At 36.6% G+C, this 21,347-nt stretch overlaps 1 protein-coding gene across 2 annotated transcripts in view; it reads left to right on the top strand.

The window, feature by feature from the left end:
* The window catches only part of EML4 (EMAP like 4), an 89,388-nt gene that overhangs the window by 13,803 nt on the left and 54,238 nt on the right, over positions 1-21,347 (top strand). For both annotated transcript variants that reach the window (XM_018085249.2, XM_018085248.2), the window contains exons 2-3: positions 4,471-4,653; positions 15,524-15,653. In XM_018085249.2, coding sequence (XP_017940738.1) covers positions 15,553-15,653 — 101 coding nt within the window. In that variant the 5' untranslated portion in view covers positions 4,471-4,653; positions 15,524-15,552. The remainder of the gene's footprint in view (positions 1-4,470; positions 4,654-15,523; positions 15,654-21,347) is intronic.

The raw sequence follows: 21,347 nt of genomic DNA on the forward strand, positions 1-21,347 counted from the left end.
GAATGATGAAGGGTGATGCTTTTCAGATGCTGTTATCCTCTAGTGCCTGCTGGTGACATGTGGGAAGAGGAGTGATACATGGCTTGGGAGGTTGGTAAAGTACCATCACTATGTACTGGATACCCCTCTTGAAGTTCCTGGCCAAAGTCTAAGAGGCTGTTTGAGCTGCTGCCTTGTTCAATCTGCTGGGATTGGTTTGGTGCCTGTGACTGTGGGGAGTCCCACACAGAGTAACGTGTCTGTTTAATGCTGTTCCATTGACTGAAAAATGAACCCTAATTTTTAGGTTCATCCTCATGTCTCACGAGTACTGGAGACAGCATATTTATCCCTTCATATTCCAAAAGCAGGGGAAGAATTGATGTTTTCCTGGATAAAATTAAAAATCAAACTGATGAACTATGAAAAATAGTGAAACATCTTATTTTGAAATTTACAGTACTCTATGGTGAGACCTAGCATGTTTTTGCTGTCATTTGGCTACCACTACTCTTACCTTAAACCACTTTTTAAGACAAATACCTTAGATTCACACCTGCATGGATGTCTCCTCACTACTGCCAGTGAACACTGTAGATGGATCTTTGCAATGGATCTTGTTCCCTGTGGCTCTCTTGAAGGCATAGGTCATCAATAGCTTGGGAAACATGACCAACACATCAAAAATGATGCTCTTTGGTCTTTTTAGAATGAATCAGTAGTGAACTGCACTTAAAATTTTTGTGCTATATTTGCTTAACAGGTTTGCCTCTTTAAATAAATAAATCTCCCTCTGATTTAGTAAAAAAAGAGTGGCCTATGGAAGGCCTGGATAGATGTCTTTTTCAGCACGAGGAAAAGGGCAGATATTTAGGAGTGGGAGAAGAGAAAGGGAGGAAATGGACTTTTGCTTCAAAAGTGACTGACTTTGTTCTTGCATAAGAGCTGTTTCCTCTCTGAAAGGGGAAGGGCATGCCCTTGAAGGAAGTTTTTTTGTTTAAACTTCTTTTGAAGTAGTTCTTTAGATTATAAAATGTATTTTTAATGGAAGAAGAAATCTGTAAGAGATTTTGAAAACTTATGAGAAGAAAAGGTATAATTTTGCATTGTGCAGAACTGGCAGAATGATCTCACAGCTTGCAGTTGTGCTTACTTTCAAGGCATCTTCTTTTAAGCTAATCCCTGTTGAATTACTTTTCAAGACACTGCCAAGAAGGGCATGTTGGAGTTCAGTAAAATATTTGCTGTAATGAGTGAGGTTTTTGGGTTGGGAATCATTCATTTTAATTCTCTAATAGTTGCCAGGGTAATACATGATTGTCATCACTTGAAACAGATGCTGCTTCTGTAGAATGATAAAGAACAATAAAATGTCTTCCCAGTGTGCTACTGTATTCTTTGATCAACCAAAATATTCTTGATTTCCCAGTGATATTCTTGCTCTCCAGCTTCTTTCAGTTGCTGTTCCTCATGTGCCCTCTCTGCAATGCAAAGCAGCTGCTGGTGGTTTGAAACCCCTTTTCTCCTGTAGTACACACATGGCCCATTACCTTGCCTGGCTTTGAATCAGCTAAATGGCTTAACCTACTTTGTTTTCTACTCATGCCCCATTTACATAGCTATGACCTCTGAGAAGCTGTTGGTTTGTAGTTGAGTTTGAGAGTCCTTCTGCCTCTCTGTGTTGTGTCAAGGCTTAAACCTCCACAGCACAGTTCACAGAGGGGAGCATCAGTCAACTCTGCTACCATCTCATTTGATATGTTGAGGAGGTCAGAGCATTTGCAGCTCACCCTTACAGGGCAGAAAGATTTGCACCCCTGTTCTTTGAAGTTTCTAATTGGTGATATAACTGGCATTGGGAGCTGCAGCAGCCAGGTAATGTATCCCATTTTTGGGGTATTGGGGTTCAACAGAAACAGTCTAGTCAATGTTAGTACTTGGTGGGGAAAAAAAGATATACAGAGATGTGCAGAGCACTTGCATCTGTGCACATCAGAAAGACCACTCAGCAGTGGAACCTTTCCTGGTTTGGTAATTACTATTATTTGGACTCCACACAGGGAACACAGTAATATTTGGCTTCTAAAATGATGATTTGACATAGCTACTTATTCATTTTACAAATGTTTTATAGTGATCTGCTGCATGTTTATGCAGCCTGGGAATTTATCCATAATTTTTCCATTATAAGACTTTTTAATAGTTTATTAATTGAAGGCTTTGGCAGACAAAAAAGAAAAAAACCAAAAAGTGTGGGGTTTTTTTCCTCCCCTTTTTTTAAGGAAATATCAAACTTCTCTCTTCTGTTTGGACTGGTACCCAATCTAAGATGAATTATAAGGTTTATAATATTTTGAAAATAGTTGTTTTCTGCAGTGTTCGTTCTGACTGGTCCACTGCATGTATTTAAAGATGAACACTTTAAGGACAGTAGAAATATGAATTATATGGTACTTTTTGAAGTCCATTTACTTTGCTAAAGTAAAGGCTTTTCTTCATGGATTAACGTACATTTATCTTGGTTCCTTTTTATGTGCTGCATAGGTATGTGTGCTTGTAGGAACTTCTGCTAGCTTCTTAAAGCAGATGGGGTTTTATGTTTTGAAAATGAGGGTTTTAATAAAAGATTTTACGCAGTCCTTCCTAACCTGGGGCAGCTGCCACAGGTCTGGATTTGTAAAGTACTGCTGAGAGAGCATTGGATATGCTGGGACAGAGAGCCATTAAAATAAATTTTCTGAATATAGGAGGTACAGGTAGGATGGTGGTATTAAAGGCATTTTGTTCAGAACTGTTCTGATCTGTTGTCTCTGGATCTCAGTCTGATTATGTGCCTTATTAATTCCCCTGCAGTTCTTTTTATCAACCTGAATGAATATAGTATTAACCATGAAGCGATACACTTCTGCATTTGGTGTAACCAAATAGTGAATTAAATCAATATGCAAAACTGTTCATCTTGTAGGAGATGTTTAACAACTGTAACCTCGACCGTTCCTTTCAGTTTAATAATAATTGTGAATACATTTCACTACTAACATTAGGGTTTTTTTACTAACTCCTTTTAAAAATTTGTGTTGTGAAAGTATTATTGTGGTTCTTTATTTTGGTTGTTTCGATTCTTGGTCTGTCAGTAGTGAGTATCATGTTTTAACTGAATGGAAATTGGCATTGAACTCCATAATCTCTTTCATATTTAATCCATTGGAGGAATTTGGCTCAGTGTTTCTTTTGCGTTCAGGTATTTTAAAAGTGCCCTTTTGCAAGTATTTCTAAGATTAAGGCGTTTTTTAGGGAAAAACAGAGTTTTAGGATTGTGGTTTATATTAACTTTTTTTTCCTTCATATGTCTTCATAAGATAAGTGAACTACAGTTTAGATTCTATATAATCACAGTAATAATACCTTTTCACTTTTTACCCTTACATGTAAATTTGCTGTTTGTATTTATTTTGTAGAATATGAACTTAAACTGTCTATTTGTATAATACAGGTAAATTTGGTAAAACTGTATTAGAATTTCCTTAGTGAGTTTTTAGTAAACCTGAAACAGCATGGATAAAGAATTCAGTACCTTGTGATTGAGCAACATATTCTTTTGCAGATTTTTTTTTTTTGTGGTTGGCCTGTGATTTATTGGAACAGCCAAATACAAAAATCTGTTACGTGTTATTTTGGCTTGGCAGAAATAATGCAAAGAACTGTCAAAGGCAAAGAGTAATCAGAAACTGTAATTTCCTTTTTACCACTGAAGAATAGATTTTGCTGGATTAGACCTTCAATGCTAATCTATCTCTGTGTGGCCAAAGAGTTTTTTGGAACCTTTTTGTAGTATATTTATTTTCTGTTTGTTGCTTCAAGCCAAATGTTATAAGGTTGTGTGTTTTTTGACACATACAGGATGGTGATGTGAAAAAAGTTAAAGAAGGAATTGATATTAGGAACTCTGATCCAGACCATTAAAATTGGGGTTGCCACTTGATGCAGTTAGGTCATGGCTAGCAATACTTGTATGTTCAACTGTGGAGCTGTTTTTTTTTTTAACTTTACAACTGACTTTAATATTAAGAATCATAGTTAAAATTCGTAAACAGTTCCAAAAGAATATATTGTAAAACTTTTACCACAGTTTTATGCTTTTTTAGTTTATTTAGTTGGCTGTTTAAAAAAAACTTGATTTCAGTCTTCCTTCTGCTGGTAAGCGTGTTTTCCTTTCTGCGCTATTTTAACAGAAAGCACTTTGCCTCTTGTGATTGTAATAGGGCCACACTCCTTAAGCCTTCTGTCTTAGATAAAGATTAGTAACATTTCTGTCTTGAAGCATTAATTTGATGTTTGACATAATATCCATTCCTTATTTGCCTGAACACGTTTGTTTGAATGTCTTCAGTATTTCAAAATGATGGGACAGACGTACTCGTGCTGTGGATGCTCCTTTCTGTGGCTTTTAATTCAGAACAAACCAGTTAAATGCCTCTTTCTGCTCTGCAGATGACAGCATCTCGGCTGCGAGCACGTCCGATGTCCAGGACCGTCTTTCAGCCCTGGAGCTGAGAGTGCAGCAACAAGAAGATGAAATCACTGTGCTAAAAGCAGCGCTGGCTGATGTGCTAAGGCGTCTTGCTATCTCTGAAGACCATGTAGCTTCTGTGAGAAAATCAGCACCAAGTAAAGGTAAGCCCGTATTTGGTAAACTCTTTCTGAAGTCAGAGTGTTAATCATGTTAGAATGTTCTCCATCGGTCGCTTCTTTTTTCCCATTTCTGTCTCATTTGGAAAAGCAGATATATTTGAGCTGGAGGGGTTAGATTTTTTTAGTGGCTTAAATGTATATGGCTAATAGATATCTGAAATATGCTTGCTAATTTTGCTCTTTGCTAAGATTTTTATGTTCTTGATGCCTCTGAAAATTTTCCTAATTTCTTGCTAAAAAGTTCCTGTTTCAATGTAAATGGTGCAATGCTTTACAGCTGCAGTCTTCAGCCTGCCATTGTGGGTTCTGGGGCTTCTGGACAGTTTTTAGTCTCAGCTTTGACTTCACCTAGAAGTTACTCAACTGAAAGGGCATATTAGAGGCTGCATTTCCCCCTGCCCCTAAATTAAAAAGAAAACAAAAATCAAAACACATTACCACCAAATAAGAAGGTTTTCTGAATATAGCTATTTCACCACCAGTAGGTCTCATGTAAGAAATGGCCACGTAGCCACTCAGCAATCTTTCTTTTGGTTAGTCACTAGTAACTTTACGTTGCAGCTTTAAATATGTAGGATTGTTAAAGAGTAGAGAAACTGGGTGCCGTTTGCACTAATTTTTACTTTTTTTTTCTTCCTATGGACATTTAATTTTCTTTTCTGGAGAACTATTTGAATCAAGTTTTGGACTTAGTCTAACTTAAAGTTGTGTATTCAAAGAAAATTACAGCTATGTATATTTGTGACATATATCAAGTCTCTAATTAAAGAAAAGGTTAGGTCATATTTCAAATAATTCACACCTAGAAGTGGTTTATTCAGTGGTGTCTTTATCCCATCTATTTAAAGCTGATTTCATGATTAACAGTGAAAATGTGTTTTCTGGTGGTACTAGGTAACTGAACACAATGGGGACACATCCACCACAAATTAAATACATAATTTCATGTAATGCCATCAAACCATGCAGCACAGATATCTCTGGGATCCATCCCTGTGTTTCAGCCTTGAAGTACACCTGTTACACCAGTGCCAGTATAATAACACTGAACTGATACAACACAGCCTGTGTTTGGGTGACTGCATTATACAGGCTGAAAATGCAAAAGCTGAAAATGCTGAAAGTTTGAATTATTTTAGATGTGGCAGAGATATCAAATTCCTTAATTAAGTGGTTTTACAGTCTCTCTGCCAGATGGAAGGAAGTCATGATGCTTAATTGGCTTGAGCTCTGAATTCTGCCATTCTCTCTTGCTTGCTAAATGGTAGATTGTTGTCATCCCTGCTTATAAATGCAGCTTTTATCTCTCTGATTTACATGTCTGGTCCCATCAAGATTGAGGCTTCCTTTTTTAACTCTTTGTAAATAGAGCCCTGGCAAGTATTTTGGCTAAATCACTCTACTGTCCGCTGTCCATTATGACGAAAAGAAAATATTCAAGTGAAAAACTGTGGTCAAAATGCACCATTGTACCTTATTCTTCCCATTTAAATGCAGAGGAGCTGGGATGTGCACAAACATGGCTAAAAACTTTCGACTTGGAGCTGTCTAATACCCAGCAAACTTTGCGTACAGGCAGGACAAACATGCTGTGTTCTGCAAAATGCCTTGGAGCCATCTCCTTTCTGGGGGTCTTGGGACCATACCAACTTGTCTAGGTCAATTCGTGCAGTGAAAAATAAACTAATTATTTGAAGGAGGCAGTGCAGACAGAGGGTGGAATATCTAAATATCTTCAGGTTGGTCGTATAAATCTCTACAAATGAACACCAACAGCTTGTAACTGTGAAGAAAGAGATGGGGACCGGGACAGATATGTACACGTATGATCTAATACATTGAACTTATGAGTTATGACTAATTGGCACTGTATTTAATTTGTGGTGGATGTGTCCCCATTGTGTTCAGTTACCTAATACCACCAGAAAACACATTAGCTTCACTGTTAATCATGAAATCAGCTGTATATAGATGGTATTAAGACAGTACGAAAAAAATTGCTCACATAAAATCACTGGAATTTTTTAAGAGTCTAAAATTAGTCTTGAAAAGTAAGCTTGAGATTAAAACAAGTTCATACATAGCTTTTTGCAATACCCTAGGTTCTACATTTGATTTTTGTGTTTTAAGTTCGTTCAATAGCTAAAAAACTCTTGAAATGTTTTAACAGAGATCAGTGTATTATTTTCTTGGATGAGTAGGATTAGTAGAAGATCTGAATTGCCATACAAAAATAATACTTAAGGAAGTAATTGTTAAGTTTCCTTTGAAGTATTACACATGTATATAACAGGCTCTTACTAGTCAAGTCATGATTGCTGCAAAGGTAACTGTATTCCTCCAAAATTCGTTTTGGTGTTTATGATCCTATCAAAAGTCTGGATTTCTGCAATACAATAATTGCGGTTTTCGTGGTAAATATTATAGGTAGGTTTTCTTGGTTTTCTTTAAAAAAAATGCTGAGGCTTTCAATCACAAAAGTATTTTTCTCTACAACAGCTCTTAAATACATACTGACATAAATAGTTACTAAAGAGCATAGATATGTATATAGATTTATTATTTCATTGAGAGATATGTGTTTAATTTCAAGTATGGCAACATAGTGAGATAAATACTTTCAAAACAAACTGAACTTATCATAGTGCCATAAAAAGCCATCTTGAATCTTTCCATTTAGTTTCAGTCTGAGTGTGAGGCAATAACTAACTTAGTTTGAAGGAGTCTTTCCTGCTTTTTGCTGAAATGAGTTCTCTAAAACCTTTCAATTTTTTTTTGTTGCCACCTCACCAGTGTCTTTGAAGAGAGATTTTTCATAAGCTAAGAATAAGTGTTGTGAACAGTCTGTGAATCAAGCTAAAAGGGACAAATCCTTGTAGCTTTTTCACTGGTTTTTCTTATTCTGAAGTTGATGGCTCAACTTAGTACAAAAAGCGATCCCGTCATGCTTTGTCTAGTTAGTCTGCATTGCACATCTGGTGATCTAATTCTGTTCTTAATTTTCTTACTTCTTTATTTTAGGTTGATAGATTGAAACAGTAGCTGAAGATAAAGTTTTTGGATTATCCTTTAAATCTTAGTTTTTCCTTTTTTTCCTACATTTGTGCCTCATGCTTATTTTGAACTTAGTCCAGTCTTCAGTGAAAAAATTTGTCTGGGCACGGGTAGATTTTTATTTCTAATTCATGGACTATCAGTCAGGAGGTTGCTACCTATGATTTTATACATCTAGTCCTCTCTCAGAAGCAAGCTACTCTTCATACAGAGATTTGTGAACTGTAGAAGATAAGATGAAGGGCAACATTTTTTAGCCACTGCAGTGCCTCCTAGTAAAGCATGAAGTGGAGATACTGAATAAGGAAAATACTTCTAGTAGGAATTGCAACAGGATTAGCACTTGTCTGTATTTCATAGAGAAAAGCAGGCTGGGAGTGTTCGTGTGTGACTTCTCAATGCAAAGTTATTCTAAATAGAGAGAATCTCTTAAAAAAAAAAAAAGGCTGTGATAGTACTTCTCCAGCTCTGCACACAGCTAAGAATAACTACACAAAGGAGAAATTACCAGGTCTGAAGGCAGTGTTGAGGATTAGAAATGTATAAGGGCTTGGTTAGAGATCAGATCCCCAGCAGCTATGGGTTTTGTGGGGATCAGAGTGTGGGAGTGTGTTTGTGGGATTTTCCTTTCTCTCTTTCTTTTCTTTTTTAATAGATGGCTTTGTAAGAAGAATTTCTTTGGTGGGAAATTCTTTGCTTTTGGCAGCTCTGTGCTCTTGTTGCCACATGCCTCTGCTGTTGATGCATGATTGATGCTGTTAACATTCACAAAAAGTTCCCAAACCAAAGATTACCTGGACAGTGAAGAAAAGGAAAGCATAAAGCAGTCTGGTACTCGTGGCTGCCAGCAAGATAGATTGGCTCACAGCTGGTGCCTGGTAAACCTATTAAAATCTTCCAGGGTATCAAAATGTGTGTAATGGGAGAATTCATCCCTCAGGCTCTGTGTGTGTGGACAAGTTTGTGCCACACAATAGCACCAGTAAAATATCTCAGGCTAATCATTTCACTGGAGTATGAACTTGTGCCTGAAAAAGTGGCCATCTACCAGAAAGTACATCTGATGTCTGCCTGTAGAGAAACAGAGTTCATGTCCTTTTTCTAGCCTAAGAAATAATGAGGAGGCTTGTCAAAGGTTAAACCTTTAGGGGAACATTTCCTATTGCTTGGACAGGAATTGATATCAAATAACTCGTATGCAAATTGAACTCACAAAGTGAAATTGGAATAATGGATGGCAATATGCAGAAAGGGTTTCTCATGACAGTGCAGGCTGGCAGACTGAGAGATATTTTATTTTGCTTAAAGCAATGTTCTTGGGGACCTGAAAAGCAGCTATGTACTGGAAATGCAGTTGGTGGGGTATTTTTATTTTTCATTTTTCCTTTGTGCAGTGGGCTTTTAAAATAGGAACCCATCAAGTTTTCCTTCTTTTCCTGATTCCTTCTCTTATATGAAATAGTATGTCTCATCAAATTCTGTCTCATTGCACTAATGTAAGCAAAGCACTTCAGATGTGATTTTTTCCTTATCTCAGCAATAGTTTCCTTTCAATAACATTGTCATTTTGTTTTATGTTAACAAAAATTGACTTCAGGTGTTCAGCAAACTTCATTAATGAAAGGATAAGACAGACTTGCATTTTTTGGTTTTTTAGTCTTAAAATGAGCAGAGTTGTTCTATAACTGAGTACATGTTTATCTTGTCTAATCAGTAAATGTTAATGGAAGAGAAAATAGAAACGTAAATAGGAAAATGTTTATGGTAGTGGTCAGACCTAAGTTCTTATCCACAATATTAAAACTAACCTGGCAAGCTTGTACATGTGTCATTTTACTCATGGGAAAAGTCCAGTTGAAGTCTGCAGACTGTATGCTCACATAACAAATAATGATACTCTTGAGGTCTTAATGCATTTTCCAGGTATTGGTTTTAGTGCCATCTGTTCTTTCTGCATTAAAATTATATTTTCTGCATTTCTTCTCCATTTTTTCTATCCTCTGTTCTGACTTATTGAGTATTTTCTTTTTCTTCTTTTATACTTACTATTTTTTATGTTCTTCGTATATTTTCCTTTATTCAAAGAATTTGGACTAGAGGACATTAATGAACTAAAGGTCAGTAACCAGCTAAACCAAGTTTAGGAAGAGAAGTGGAGAAAAAAGTTCAGGAGTTTTTGGTTTTTTTTTTAAAATAATTTCTTAATCTTGTTCATTGGAGAAGATATTCAGAGCATTGTAGAGCATTTTTCACTTGTAGGGATAAGTATCCTTATTCTTTTGCCATATGCTTCTTACAGTTTTGGGTATGTTTTTTGCATCTGTGTGCTTTTATTAGAACAGTAGGCAAATTTTCCTGAGTGGTACTCTGCTGTTCTCCGTGATGCTTCTCAAACCAAGAATTGCAGTGTTGGAAGAGTTCAGTGTTACCATTAACTTTTTCAAATAAGAACTGCTTATTGTTTATAACACTGCAATAGCTTTTTCATCACTGTTTGCCAGACTATACCAAATTGTTTCAAATTATCATAGTTAAAATTTTATTTCCTCTGCTTGGATTTGGCGCGTTTGACAATTGGTTGAGTGAGTAGATGGTGCTTCTAGGAAAGTACAGCAAAATAATAAGATAGGAGGGAGAAGGAAAAGGGGTGTGTGGTTTTAACATGCAATTGGACAAAGAAGTCTTCAGTTTCCATGTTTTAAATGCATGCTCGAAGAGTGGAGCCATGGCTCCCCTAACGCCTGAAAAACTAGTTCTATATCTATAGGAGGACCATTTAAGTTAGAAATGTATGGGTTAAGTCCCTAGCTATAAAAGTTTTGTAGGAAATCTCAAAATATGTATTTAATTATTCTTAACATTTTAGTTAGTTTATCTACCTGTTAGGAAAGATTCACTTGCATCTCAAGATTTATGCATTAGCTATACATTCTCAAACTGTTGCATATAAGCATACCTCTATTCAGATAGTTCTTTTCTTTTTAATAGGAAATGACAAATAATATGTGTTTAATTGCTAACTGTCAGTTAATATTTGTGAAATTTGGCCTCAGTTTAAAAAAGAAAAATATAAGAAGCATGCATCTTTTTAGCTGGATATAATTATTGTAAGAATAATGAAGTTTGTCAGAACTTAGTTCTGTCTTAAAATTCGATTATTAAACAAGAAGCAGCATAACCCATAGGTAGCGGACTGAATTATTTTTCGTGATGTGTTTTCGTCATTGTTTGAAACCTGGTGTCTCACCCTGACCTGTAATGTTTGTTCATGTGATAGAAGAAGAGAACGTTTTTTTTCTAATTAAGAAGTCTTAATCAAAATTTGACTCTCACTATGTGAAAGTGAAGTAGTTGAATAAAACAAAATGCTGAAGAAAATATTTCTCTCCCCTTCAGAATACAGTACTCGCTTTGAAAAGATTTTTAGTGCTTCTGATCTGTTTCTTTGCCAGCATCTTCCGTGAACTGAGGGACTTGAGGTCCTTCAAAAGTTTGGAAACAGAGCAGTGGCTACAATAAGCTGCTTTCATACAATTCAGTATAAAATCTTGAAATAAGTTTAGAATTTGTCATAATTTCTAGTTTGTTTTTGATGTTGTTATATTAGGAAGGAAGTGCAGATAAAATCTTATGTTCTGGTACACTTAGAACTGTTTCTGTCTGTTTTTTCTGCAGCTCACCTCTGTGGGCTCTCTGGTGAGTTAACGTTGTAGGCTTCTTTAGTAAGAGTACTAAATTGGTTTCCTGTCCTTCCAGGCATCATTTTTATTTGCACGAAACCCCATGGCATGTAATATATTTGAAATATAGAAATCTTTGTAAAGTTTTGCTGAAAGTGAAGTATTTTAAGGTTTTTGAAGGACTTGGGTATTGTATGCCTTAATGAAGAGGGAAAAAAATAAATAAACTATAGAGCCCCACTTTTTAATTTTTGTAACATGTAATTTATTGAGCTTTTTCTTTTAAATCCACTTGAATTAAGTGTCCAGAGAAGTTATAATATAGCTGCAGCTACTTACTTTAAATTGGAACTACCTGAAGAAGAGAAAGAAAAGTTTGCTTTTATTCTGTAAGGCAGTTTATCTGTCAGGATATTGGCAAATATGAAGATATTAAGCAAATTGATGTTTCAGTAAGCATGATTAATAACACAGTAAACTACATTTTAACCTAAAATATTGTAACTTTTGAGTTTTGGGAAAAAAATGAATTACTAACCGATCCTCAGCTCTAGCACTGTTTAAGTATGTTTGGAGACAAAAATGTTGCATTATGACAGGACACACATTTTCAAAACTTAACACTGCCTCTTATAGCTTGACTTCATTTTTTTCCCCAGTTAGTTAATCAAGGCTGATAAAGAGTTGGAAAAAGATTTTTGGTTTATTGTGGTCTGTTTTTTTCTAGTCCTACTAATCTTTAATTCACACATTTGTATACTTGACAGATGTTAATGAAATGCTTTTTTTGAACTCAACAGATACTATTCTATGAAAATTATCAGAACAGAGATGAATCCATTATCCATAAAAGACATTTTTTACCACTTTGATCTCTGACAATTTGGCTTTAATCCTGGTCACCATACACTGGCTTTCATTTTATGTTCAGTTTATGTCTGGCTTTTGTTCCAAGCTAGCAGATAATGCTGAGTGCTGTTCAGCCTGAAAAATGTCAGACTTTTTATGCTAGCAGGTGACGTATGACATGGTATTGGCAGAGATGTGCAGCCAGAGTGCTGGGAGAACTCAATTGTTTTAGTGTATTGATCTGGAATTTGTGTTCTCCTGTCCTGCTTCATTATTTCCCAGGTGTCTGAAGCAAAGTCACTTGACTACTATGACTATGAAGTACTGTCTCTGCAGTGAAGAAGGTTATAGTGGTGTTCATTTTTACATCTTTTGACTGTAGAGATGCCCTGGTTAAGAGTCATGAAGAGAATTGAGTGGTTTGGACTGGTGGGTCAGCTTCCTCAGATTTATGACCCAGCTGAGAAGATCCCTATTGTGTGTCTCTGTCTCTATGGGCAGCCAGACCTTACGACTTTGCTGCCTGGGATGTGCACAGGGCTTAACCTTGCACTTCCTTCTCATGGATTAAAATATAAATGCTTTTTCTTTACATATAATTGCAGATGATAAATTGAATTTTTTCCCTGTTAAAAGTAGGTATTCTAAAAGTTGCTTTTGAGTATCTAGTTAAAATACAATATATAGAATTTGGAAGGGGTCTTCTTTCTGAGGGGTATTGGGTCTGGGGTTCAGGGTGTTTTATTTGTTGGGGTTTTTTCATTGCTTTTCTTGCTTTTTTACATTTTATTGCATGTCAGGTGTGGCACATTACTGTAACTGATCAAGATTTTTTTCTGGAGTGTAAGAAAGCCTGATACATTTTTGACACTTTAAACAAAATGGTCACTGCAGTTTTTTATCCGGGCTATGTTTCATTGTTAGTCATTTTGCAAAATTTGTTTTTACTTTGATTCAAAAATCTTAATCTCAAACGTTATTTTGCATGTCACTTGTTGACATTAGGAAGCACTTTGCAGATCCATTATCAATATCCACTTTACTGAAAAACAAATAATCCCAAAACTGCTGTTTGGTTCCCTTTTTTTAATTATTATTGTATTCATCCCTGCATGGAGTAGTGCACATTTCTGTAATGAGTACGACACTACACTGATACGGAGTTTTACACTGATGTAGATTTTTATTTCTAATCAGTTTTGTGGCTAGACATAAACAGGAACTAACACTTTCCATACCTAGTAGGGGTAATTATTCTAGATTTCATCAGTAAACAAAACGGCTATGTGCTCCTCGCTTGATAAAACTGACAGTGTGTTCTCCATCTTATTAAACTCCTGTGCCTTGTAGCACTGTTGTTCTTTACACTTCCCACTGAATGCTTTCCCTGCTGTACTGGCAATTACCGCTGTTATGTCTCCCAGTTCACGTTTCTGGAAAGCCATACTAGTGCTGGTTGGAGAGGCATTAATCTATTACAATGAGCAGACAGAGATGTTAAGGTCATATGCAGTTCAAGAGTGAATCATAGGCCTTGATATTGTGCATCTCCACAAAGAAGATGACTTACTTTGTCACTGAAAATAAAAGAAGCTAATTTATAGGCTTCTAATAGTAAAAGTGCTTTATAAGCTCATGTGCTTTTGGTTTTGCATCTGAGTAACATAGGGTAAAAATCTCTTGAGCTTTAGAGGTTTTGTACACTATACTAACTTCTAAAATAAAATCTGTGTTCCAAATGTTTATGGTCCAAATAAACAGTCTCTAAAGAGTACTAGTTGGAAGGAATCACACAGCAAATTGATTTATGCAGAATTTAGGAAGAAAATATAATCTTTGAAGTGTTTCTGATTTTAAGTGTACTTTTACTTTCTTCAGATTTCCTTTTTTTCTCATTTCTGCCTGGGATATTCTGCATGCTCCTTTTTGCTTTCCTGATCTGAATTTCAGGTGTGATCACATGATGTGTGGTGCACTTTGAAGAAGTATATGGTTAGTGCAAGTCAGCCCATTTCCGCCTTCATACAAATAGTTCTGAAATCTAATGTTCCCTTGATGAGTATCTCATATATAAAGTGCTTGTTTAAAATAAGAATTAATTTGCCTCTCAATCTACCTGATAGAGCCATGATGTGACAAATGGACCAAATGCTGGTATTGTTCAAATAAGGCATCTGCGTCAGTTTGTCCTCTGTGCACAGAGTTGTCGATTCTCCCATTGCTTTTTTACTCCTCACTTTTATCTTCAATGTGTGACCTTATCTATCTCACACTATTCCAAGCGTGCCATGAACACAGACCTTTTATTTTTCTGTTGATTGTGTCCTTCGTGCTTGTTGCTGAAGTCAGAGTGACTGGTTATCATGACCCCAGGAGATGCATAACAACTTGCTTTTTGTGAAATGGGGATGTGACACAGAGATGGGCTCAAAAGTGACCACTGATTTTTGGATGTTTAATGTGAGTTTAGTCCAGGGATCTTTTTACTGGGCATGTAGTGCTTCAGAGGGGAAAAGTACAAGTTTAGTGCTTAGGAGGAGGATCTTGGAAATAAGACAGGCACACAAAAAGAAAGAGACACACAGTTAGTGGGAAAGGATGAAGCATCAGGTTCGATTAAAATGCCTTGTATTTCACTGGCATTCTGTGGCAGAGGCAGGTCTGGAAGCTAATTGCCAGGCTAGTGTTCAGCTCTGAAAATAGAAGAGCCTTTGCTCTCCCTTGTCTTCCTTGCAATCCCCTCCCACATTCACTGCATAGTTTTAAACTTCTGCAATGAGTGAAGTGGGCATCTGACAGACAACAGCCTTCTTCACATATACACTCTTGATTCATCCCTGGAGAGAGTCTGTAATGTTCACTGGATGTGGCAGATGGTCTACAGAGTGAGCAATATCAGAAACTTAATAACTATACCACAGTGCATATACTGAAAGGTATTTTAAGGTGCAAAGGGCAGCTGAAAACAAACTGAAAATCTTGATTTTTTTTTTTTTCCCCCTCCAATCCTTAGAATCCCAACCCTTAAATAACTTAGTAATTATTTCATAGCAGCATGGTGGTAGAGAAGCAGACCCCTCTCAGGTGTCTTCTGGGTCCAGCTGCCTAGATTAAAGCTTTCATGAGTGTATGTCACTGGATGGTTGTCCCAAATGCTCAGGCTGCTGCTGTGTGACACCAAGTCCACAAATGAGAGTTTTTTGTTTTTTCAGATGGACTTTTGGATAGAGATTTAAACCCTTGTGTTTTTCAATATTACTTTTTTCTAGGTCAGCCAAGCCTGCGAGAAGCTATCTCGATGTCATGTATAACTAATGGAAGTACAGGAAGCAGGAAAACAGGCCACAGTTCATCTGTTTCTGTTGCCAAAAAAGAAACTTTTTCATCTGCTGCAAAAAGGTACCAAATTCTTATTAAAATTGAAATGTTTATATATTAAAAAAACCCAAAACCAAAAAGAACAAGAGTTTAATTTTTGTCTCTGCTCAACACTCAGCAGAGCTGCCTGAGGTCTAGTAAGGCACAAATGAACTTTGGAGATGTACCATGTTGTTGGGCTGCTTACAGCAGGGTTCTGAACAGAATTCATAAATGGAGAGTATTTCTATACTGTATAGTGTCCAAAATGAATTCTCACTAAGGAAATACACAAATGTACAAATGGGAATTTTTTCCTCCTGGTATTTATAGATTGTTTTTTTTTCCTTCCCAAGGAAATTAAAGGATAAAACTGACTTCATTGTCTGGAGTGTAAATAGTTGGCAATAGCAAAATAGCTATGAAACAATAGTGAATTGTTTAAGATAAAAGTTTACATTTTTGTAATCTTAACCCAAATATGGCTACTTAGCCTTTATGAAATCAGTATCAGATCTCAGATGTGTGGAAATAACATTGCTTGAGTAATTTGTAAGTTAAATGACCCAAGAACCAAACAATAGTAGTTTTCCTCCATATAATACTTTCAGCTTCATATGGTAAACAAAGTGTTTGCTTAACTGTGTTTTTCTGTGGGTCTGTTAGACAGTGATTGCATGCCTTCTTGAACAGTAGGTTTTGTACCTATTTGTTGTGAAGAACAGGCTGCCAGATATAGCCACGGGGCAGAGAATACTCTGATGTGTAATGTGGTAAGTTACGTGAACAAATTCTTGGCCTCTGTAGAGTACTCTGGTAACTGCAGGGGCTGGTTTATCTTCTAGTGTGGATGTAAATACTGTGCTGTACAACAAGACAAGGAAATACTTCAGGGGATAAAAATGCTGCATGCAAATATAAACTGTATGAGAACAAACTAGAAAAAGCTTTAGTGCCCTTTGGGACTTGCAAAGCAAGGGTAATGCCCCACTCTTTGTTCTTCTCCATCGTGTAGCATTGCATATCTTTCTTTTTATTGTATTCTTATGTTTACTTTTCAACAGTAAATCAGACAGTGATCAGTGTATGTCTCTATCTGCTACTGTGACAGGCACGGGGACAAAAGACATTCCTGCAGGAAGGTATTTCTTAGTTAGCACTTTTCCATTAATCTTACCCCTGTGGCTCTTGGCATTTTGATGAGAGCCAGTCCGGTTCACGTGGTGTTCAGCTTGCATTTGTGCTGAATCATCTTCTTGATTCATTGGCTGCTCAACACTCGACTACGTAAGAAGAGCAGAGTGGAGTGGCCGGCATCCCTTTCATCTGAGTTAAGGTCTTTAAAAGGAGACCTGGATAGGCCAAAAGAGGAAAACCGTAATATGCAGAGGGCAGGTCTCCCTGGGCCCCTGAATAAGTGTCCAGGGGAGCCCACTGCTTCCAGAGGATGAAGAGATGTGACTCCTTTCCTCAAGAAAGGCCTTTCCTGCTTTAGAAAGGCCTAGGAAGGCTCTTTAGTTGTCTTTCCAGCAGTTCCTTTCACTCTCATGTCTTTATTCCTTAAATTTGTTTGGTACTTGGAAGAAACCCTTTTATAAAATTACCAGGTCAAAAAAGGTAAAAGGAAATGTAAGTGAATGTTAATAGTAGTCCCATCTCCTTACAAAGTTAGGGATAACTGTGTTTATTTCTACCACTTGTTGTGGTGAAAAGGAGGGAGACCAGAGGAGACTATCAGCTGGTCGTGGGATGCTTCACCTCAACTTGTCCAGGTCTTTCTTCAGGCTGAAGCTTAGAGTGGTGCGACAAGTGGACATGGTCATCTGTAGGTATAGAATTAACTTTAGATTCTAAACAGACCCCACAGCCTGCCTAGGGCTTTTCATGTTCTAACTATACATAGTCATACATCTTCTTAAAATAACAGAAGGCCTACTTGTGTCCAAATTGTTACTGTTGCTGAAGTTCAGTGTCTGTGTTTGGTGCACTCCTAATATTGTCCATTTCTGGATCTCTGGCCCCTGTAGAGCTGCTGTCTCTGAGAATTTCTTCTATGAATGAGCAGTTTCATTTCGTGGACTATTTAATCTTGTTCTACCAACCTGAACACTGGAGATGATGGGATGGCTCAGTAGCTGCACAGCAACGGCATGTCTCATGTCAACAATGCTGGTATGCTAAAATACCAGCTGTCACTAAAATCAGAGCCCAGGAATATTCTTTGAACACCAGGTAGATATGTCCCATTGCCAGAGATAAAGTCATATATGTGTTGAGAAAATCTCAGTCCTATAGTCTGGAATGGAAACAGGTTTGTATTTTGTACAAGCAAACAAAACCCAACCAAACATTGACTGTCAGAGACCTGTTTGATCCTTTTTCTTAGGACTAAACATTCTTCTGAAAACAGCTTCTGGTAAGAATAGTCTTCATGTTTCACAGTGACTGCCATCTACAGTAGCTGCCAGTGTGTTGTGGCCCAAAGGATGAAACATAGTACTAAGTGAAATTAAAGAAGCTCCAAAATTAGGACAGATAGTAATAGCTCTCAACTACTCAGATGCAGGCTGAAAAAATGCCTCATCAGGTTGGGTTTTGGAAATAATTTTTGGCTGCATTAAATGACTGCTTCCCGGAACAACTGGTTTTTAGAAACCCACAAGAAAAGGTGCTGGTTTTAATTTGGTTTCAGTTGTTACGCAAGGCCTAGTTGAAGAAGTATTAGTTGTGAGAGCCACTCTGTAATAGCCAGTCATAATACAATTAAGCTGAAAAATTTAGCAGAAGTGAGCAAACAAAATAAATTCAGAAGGTATTCAGTACTCAGACTGCCACATATCTACGTGATTTCCCTCCAAATTAAAATGGCAGTCAAAAAAAGAATCCCACTTACAACCTGGTGGTAGATAAAAGCACTTCATTGAAATCCAAGGTATAAGGCATTACAGATAATGATCTCACCATGACCTAATGACCTGAAGAATTATTTTATACTACCATTAGAGAGATATGATGTCAGGTGAGCCGTTGTTCTGACCAAGTAGGATCATTCTTTGTAGCAATGCAGGGTGGACTTACGAAATCATAGTGTTGATGTGTTCTTTCTCTTCCTGCCTCCCTTCCATCTTTCACCATTATTTGACTGTATTTTGAAATCCTTAAATAGAAGAAAAAGGAAAATTGGAAGCATGTCTTCTTGAAATACAATTTTGTTAAAAAAATATGACAACAATCCATAAAAAAAACCCTGTCCTAACAGATTGACTTTGTTGTGAGAAATCCCATTCTTATGAGATAGAGAGTGCAGAGGTCCATGACTGTCATAGGAATAGAAAGACTCATTTTCTTTAATGAAAAGAGATTCCAAAAATTTATTTCACTATTCTGTATTTCTTGCAACAGACTGCAATAGTATTAAGTGTAGTGTACTTTGCATCCAGAAGTGCAAGTACTAGTAGTTAATTAAGGACTTTTGGCTATAAATTATTAAACAAAACCCCACAGTTCTTTAAGCTTTGTTCTCTATGATCACATATATGCTCTCAAGAAATGTGAAAGCTCTTTGTTTTGTTTTTGTCTGGTTTTTTTTGAAAAGAAAATGTAACTCTGATGGATTATATTGACATCCTAAACTTGTTATTATGGTTTACAGTAGAAATCCTGAGTGATCCTTACAAATGTATTTGGGGTTTATATTATTGTTCATGATTTTACCTGGTTTTCAATGCTTTGCTTCTCTGAAAACAGTTGGAAAAGTTGAACTCATGTAAGTGTTGGGGGCTTTGTCTCAGTGGTAGATGACACACTTTAATTGAAATAACTAAAGAAGCAAAAAGAAAATCTTATGGATGATTGGGGGCCTATTTTTATGAGTTTATTTTGAATGTTGTCTTACTGTTATTGATTTTTGGGCAAAGGTAAGTGGAAACACAAATAATTAAGATCATGCAAGGTTTTGAGGCAGGGGAAATTGGTGTCTAGGAACAGAAATGGGGCTTCTCCTGTTCAGAAAGATACTGTTTACTTTTTACTTTGCAGGCTACTTTGACCCTAAGAGAAAAATCTTTCTTTTTCCTTGTTAGCTGGTGTTTGTATCTTGCTGGTTTTGTTCACTGAGAAATCTGTCTTGGAAGATTTAATTCTTTTATCTTAGGAAATAAATAGACTGTGTAGTACAGAGTACTCTTCTCTTTCAGGTCCTGGTTTTGTTTGAATGATTCAGTATCTTAAAAAGCATGTTGCCTTTTAGAAGAGCCTTTTAATTAACCTTTCTGTTTACTTAGAGAACCTTTGGTTTGGTTCTTAATAGATTTAAGATTCTTAATGACATGTATTTAAATTTGTTTCAAATATTAGCCTAATAAATACAGCACTATGAAAATAAAGATATGTTCTTAGCGGTCATTGACTGAAGGCACTAAAGAAGTGGCAAGACAGTCTGATGTAAGTCAACTACAAATCAAAACAGTCATGAGTTTTCAGGGGTGATTTCCTTTGAACTCTGGTGCAGCCAGGGAGAGCCCAGGGACAAGCAACAGCATTTCAGAACTTTGGTGGCAACTCAAAGATAAGCAGTACCACTCATGTCCAGAAATACGGAGTGAGAGATACAGTTTCATGGTGGGCTTAAGCTAATTGGAGATAGCACAAGTCACAGTCCTGCCTTTCACTTGCACTGAGCCTTGTCTGACAGCATGGTAAGGTAATCAGTGAGATGAACCACACGGTGGTTTTTTCCGAGGCACGGCAGACTTGTGGTGCATCAACTTGTGTCAGCTTTGAATGCTGTAGGAGCACCCGTGAACAGAGGACATGCTCAAATCAAAGTTATGTTCATTTTAAAATCGGAGTAAATGTAGTAAAACTGCGCATTAAAAATAAGTAAACAATCTTCCATGCCTCCTGCACTGTATTTTATTTTTGGAGCTTGTGAATAAATCTTATTCAGCAAAATGCTAACCTGAAGAGAGTGAGTAACTAATCAAAGTTTTTTTTCTGTGATTATTTATAGCAAGTTGTTAAATGCTTCTCCCATCTTTTCACAGAGGACATTTTCTCCCACCTTTTTAATTTATTTGCTTGTTCTCCTTTTTTTTCCCCCCTTATGTTACACTTTATTTTACAGCGGTACAGAAAAAAAGAAGGAAAAACCTCCAGGACAGAAAGAAAAAAAAGAGGACTCTCATTCTAATGATCAAAGTCCACAAACTCAAGCATCACCTTCTCCCCAGCCCTCCTCACAGACTCTCCAAACACACAGGCAAACTCAAGAAAGCAAGAGTTCTGCTCCAACTAAAAGGTTTTCACAGTACCACAGTACAGAACTAGAAAATTATTGTAATGATACTGAGTTCATATTTGACAACAAGTCATGTGAAATAGTTCTTCTCACGATCAAGTTAATGTTTGATATTTTTTTTGCTAGAGAAGGTGCATTGAATATGCATTGCAGCAGAGCAAATACGTAAAAATGCATTTTTGTCTTAACGTACATTTTTAAGATTATGAAAATTTTTTGTTCTCTGGTTGAAATCCTAATATGGTAGATTACCTCTAATCAGCCATCATTCTAAAATATTTAATCATGACTATTACTTGATCCTTCTCAAAATACACTTCACATATTTTGTCTGACACAGCTGAATTGTGGGAGTGTATTTTGTACATGGCCATTTACTACATCTCATAATAGTATTTTTAAAATACTAGTATCATTGCAACCTTTCCTTCAGAAAT

The sequence above is a fragment of the Manacus vitellinus genome, unplaced genomic scaffold (assembly GCF_001715985.3).
Source record: "Manacus vitellinus isolate BGI_N305 unplaced genomic scaffold, ASM171598v3 scaffold_8_pilon, whole genome shotgun sequence".
NCBI classification, from domain to species: Eukaryota; Metazoa; Chordata; class Aves; order Passeriformes; family Pipridae; genus Manacus; species Manacus vitellinus.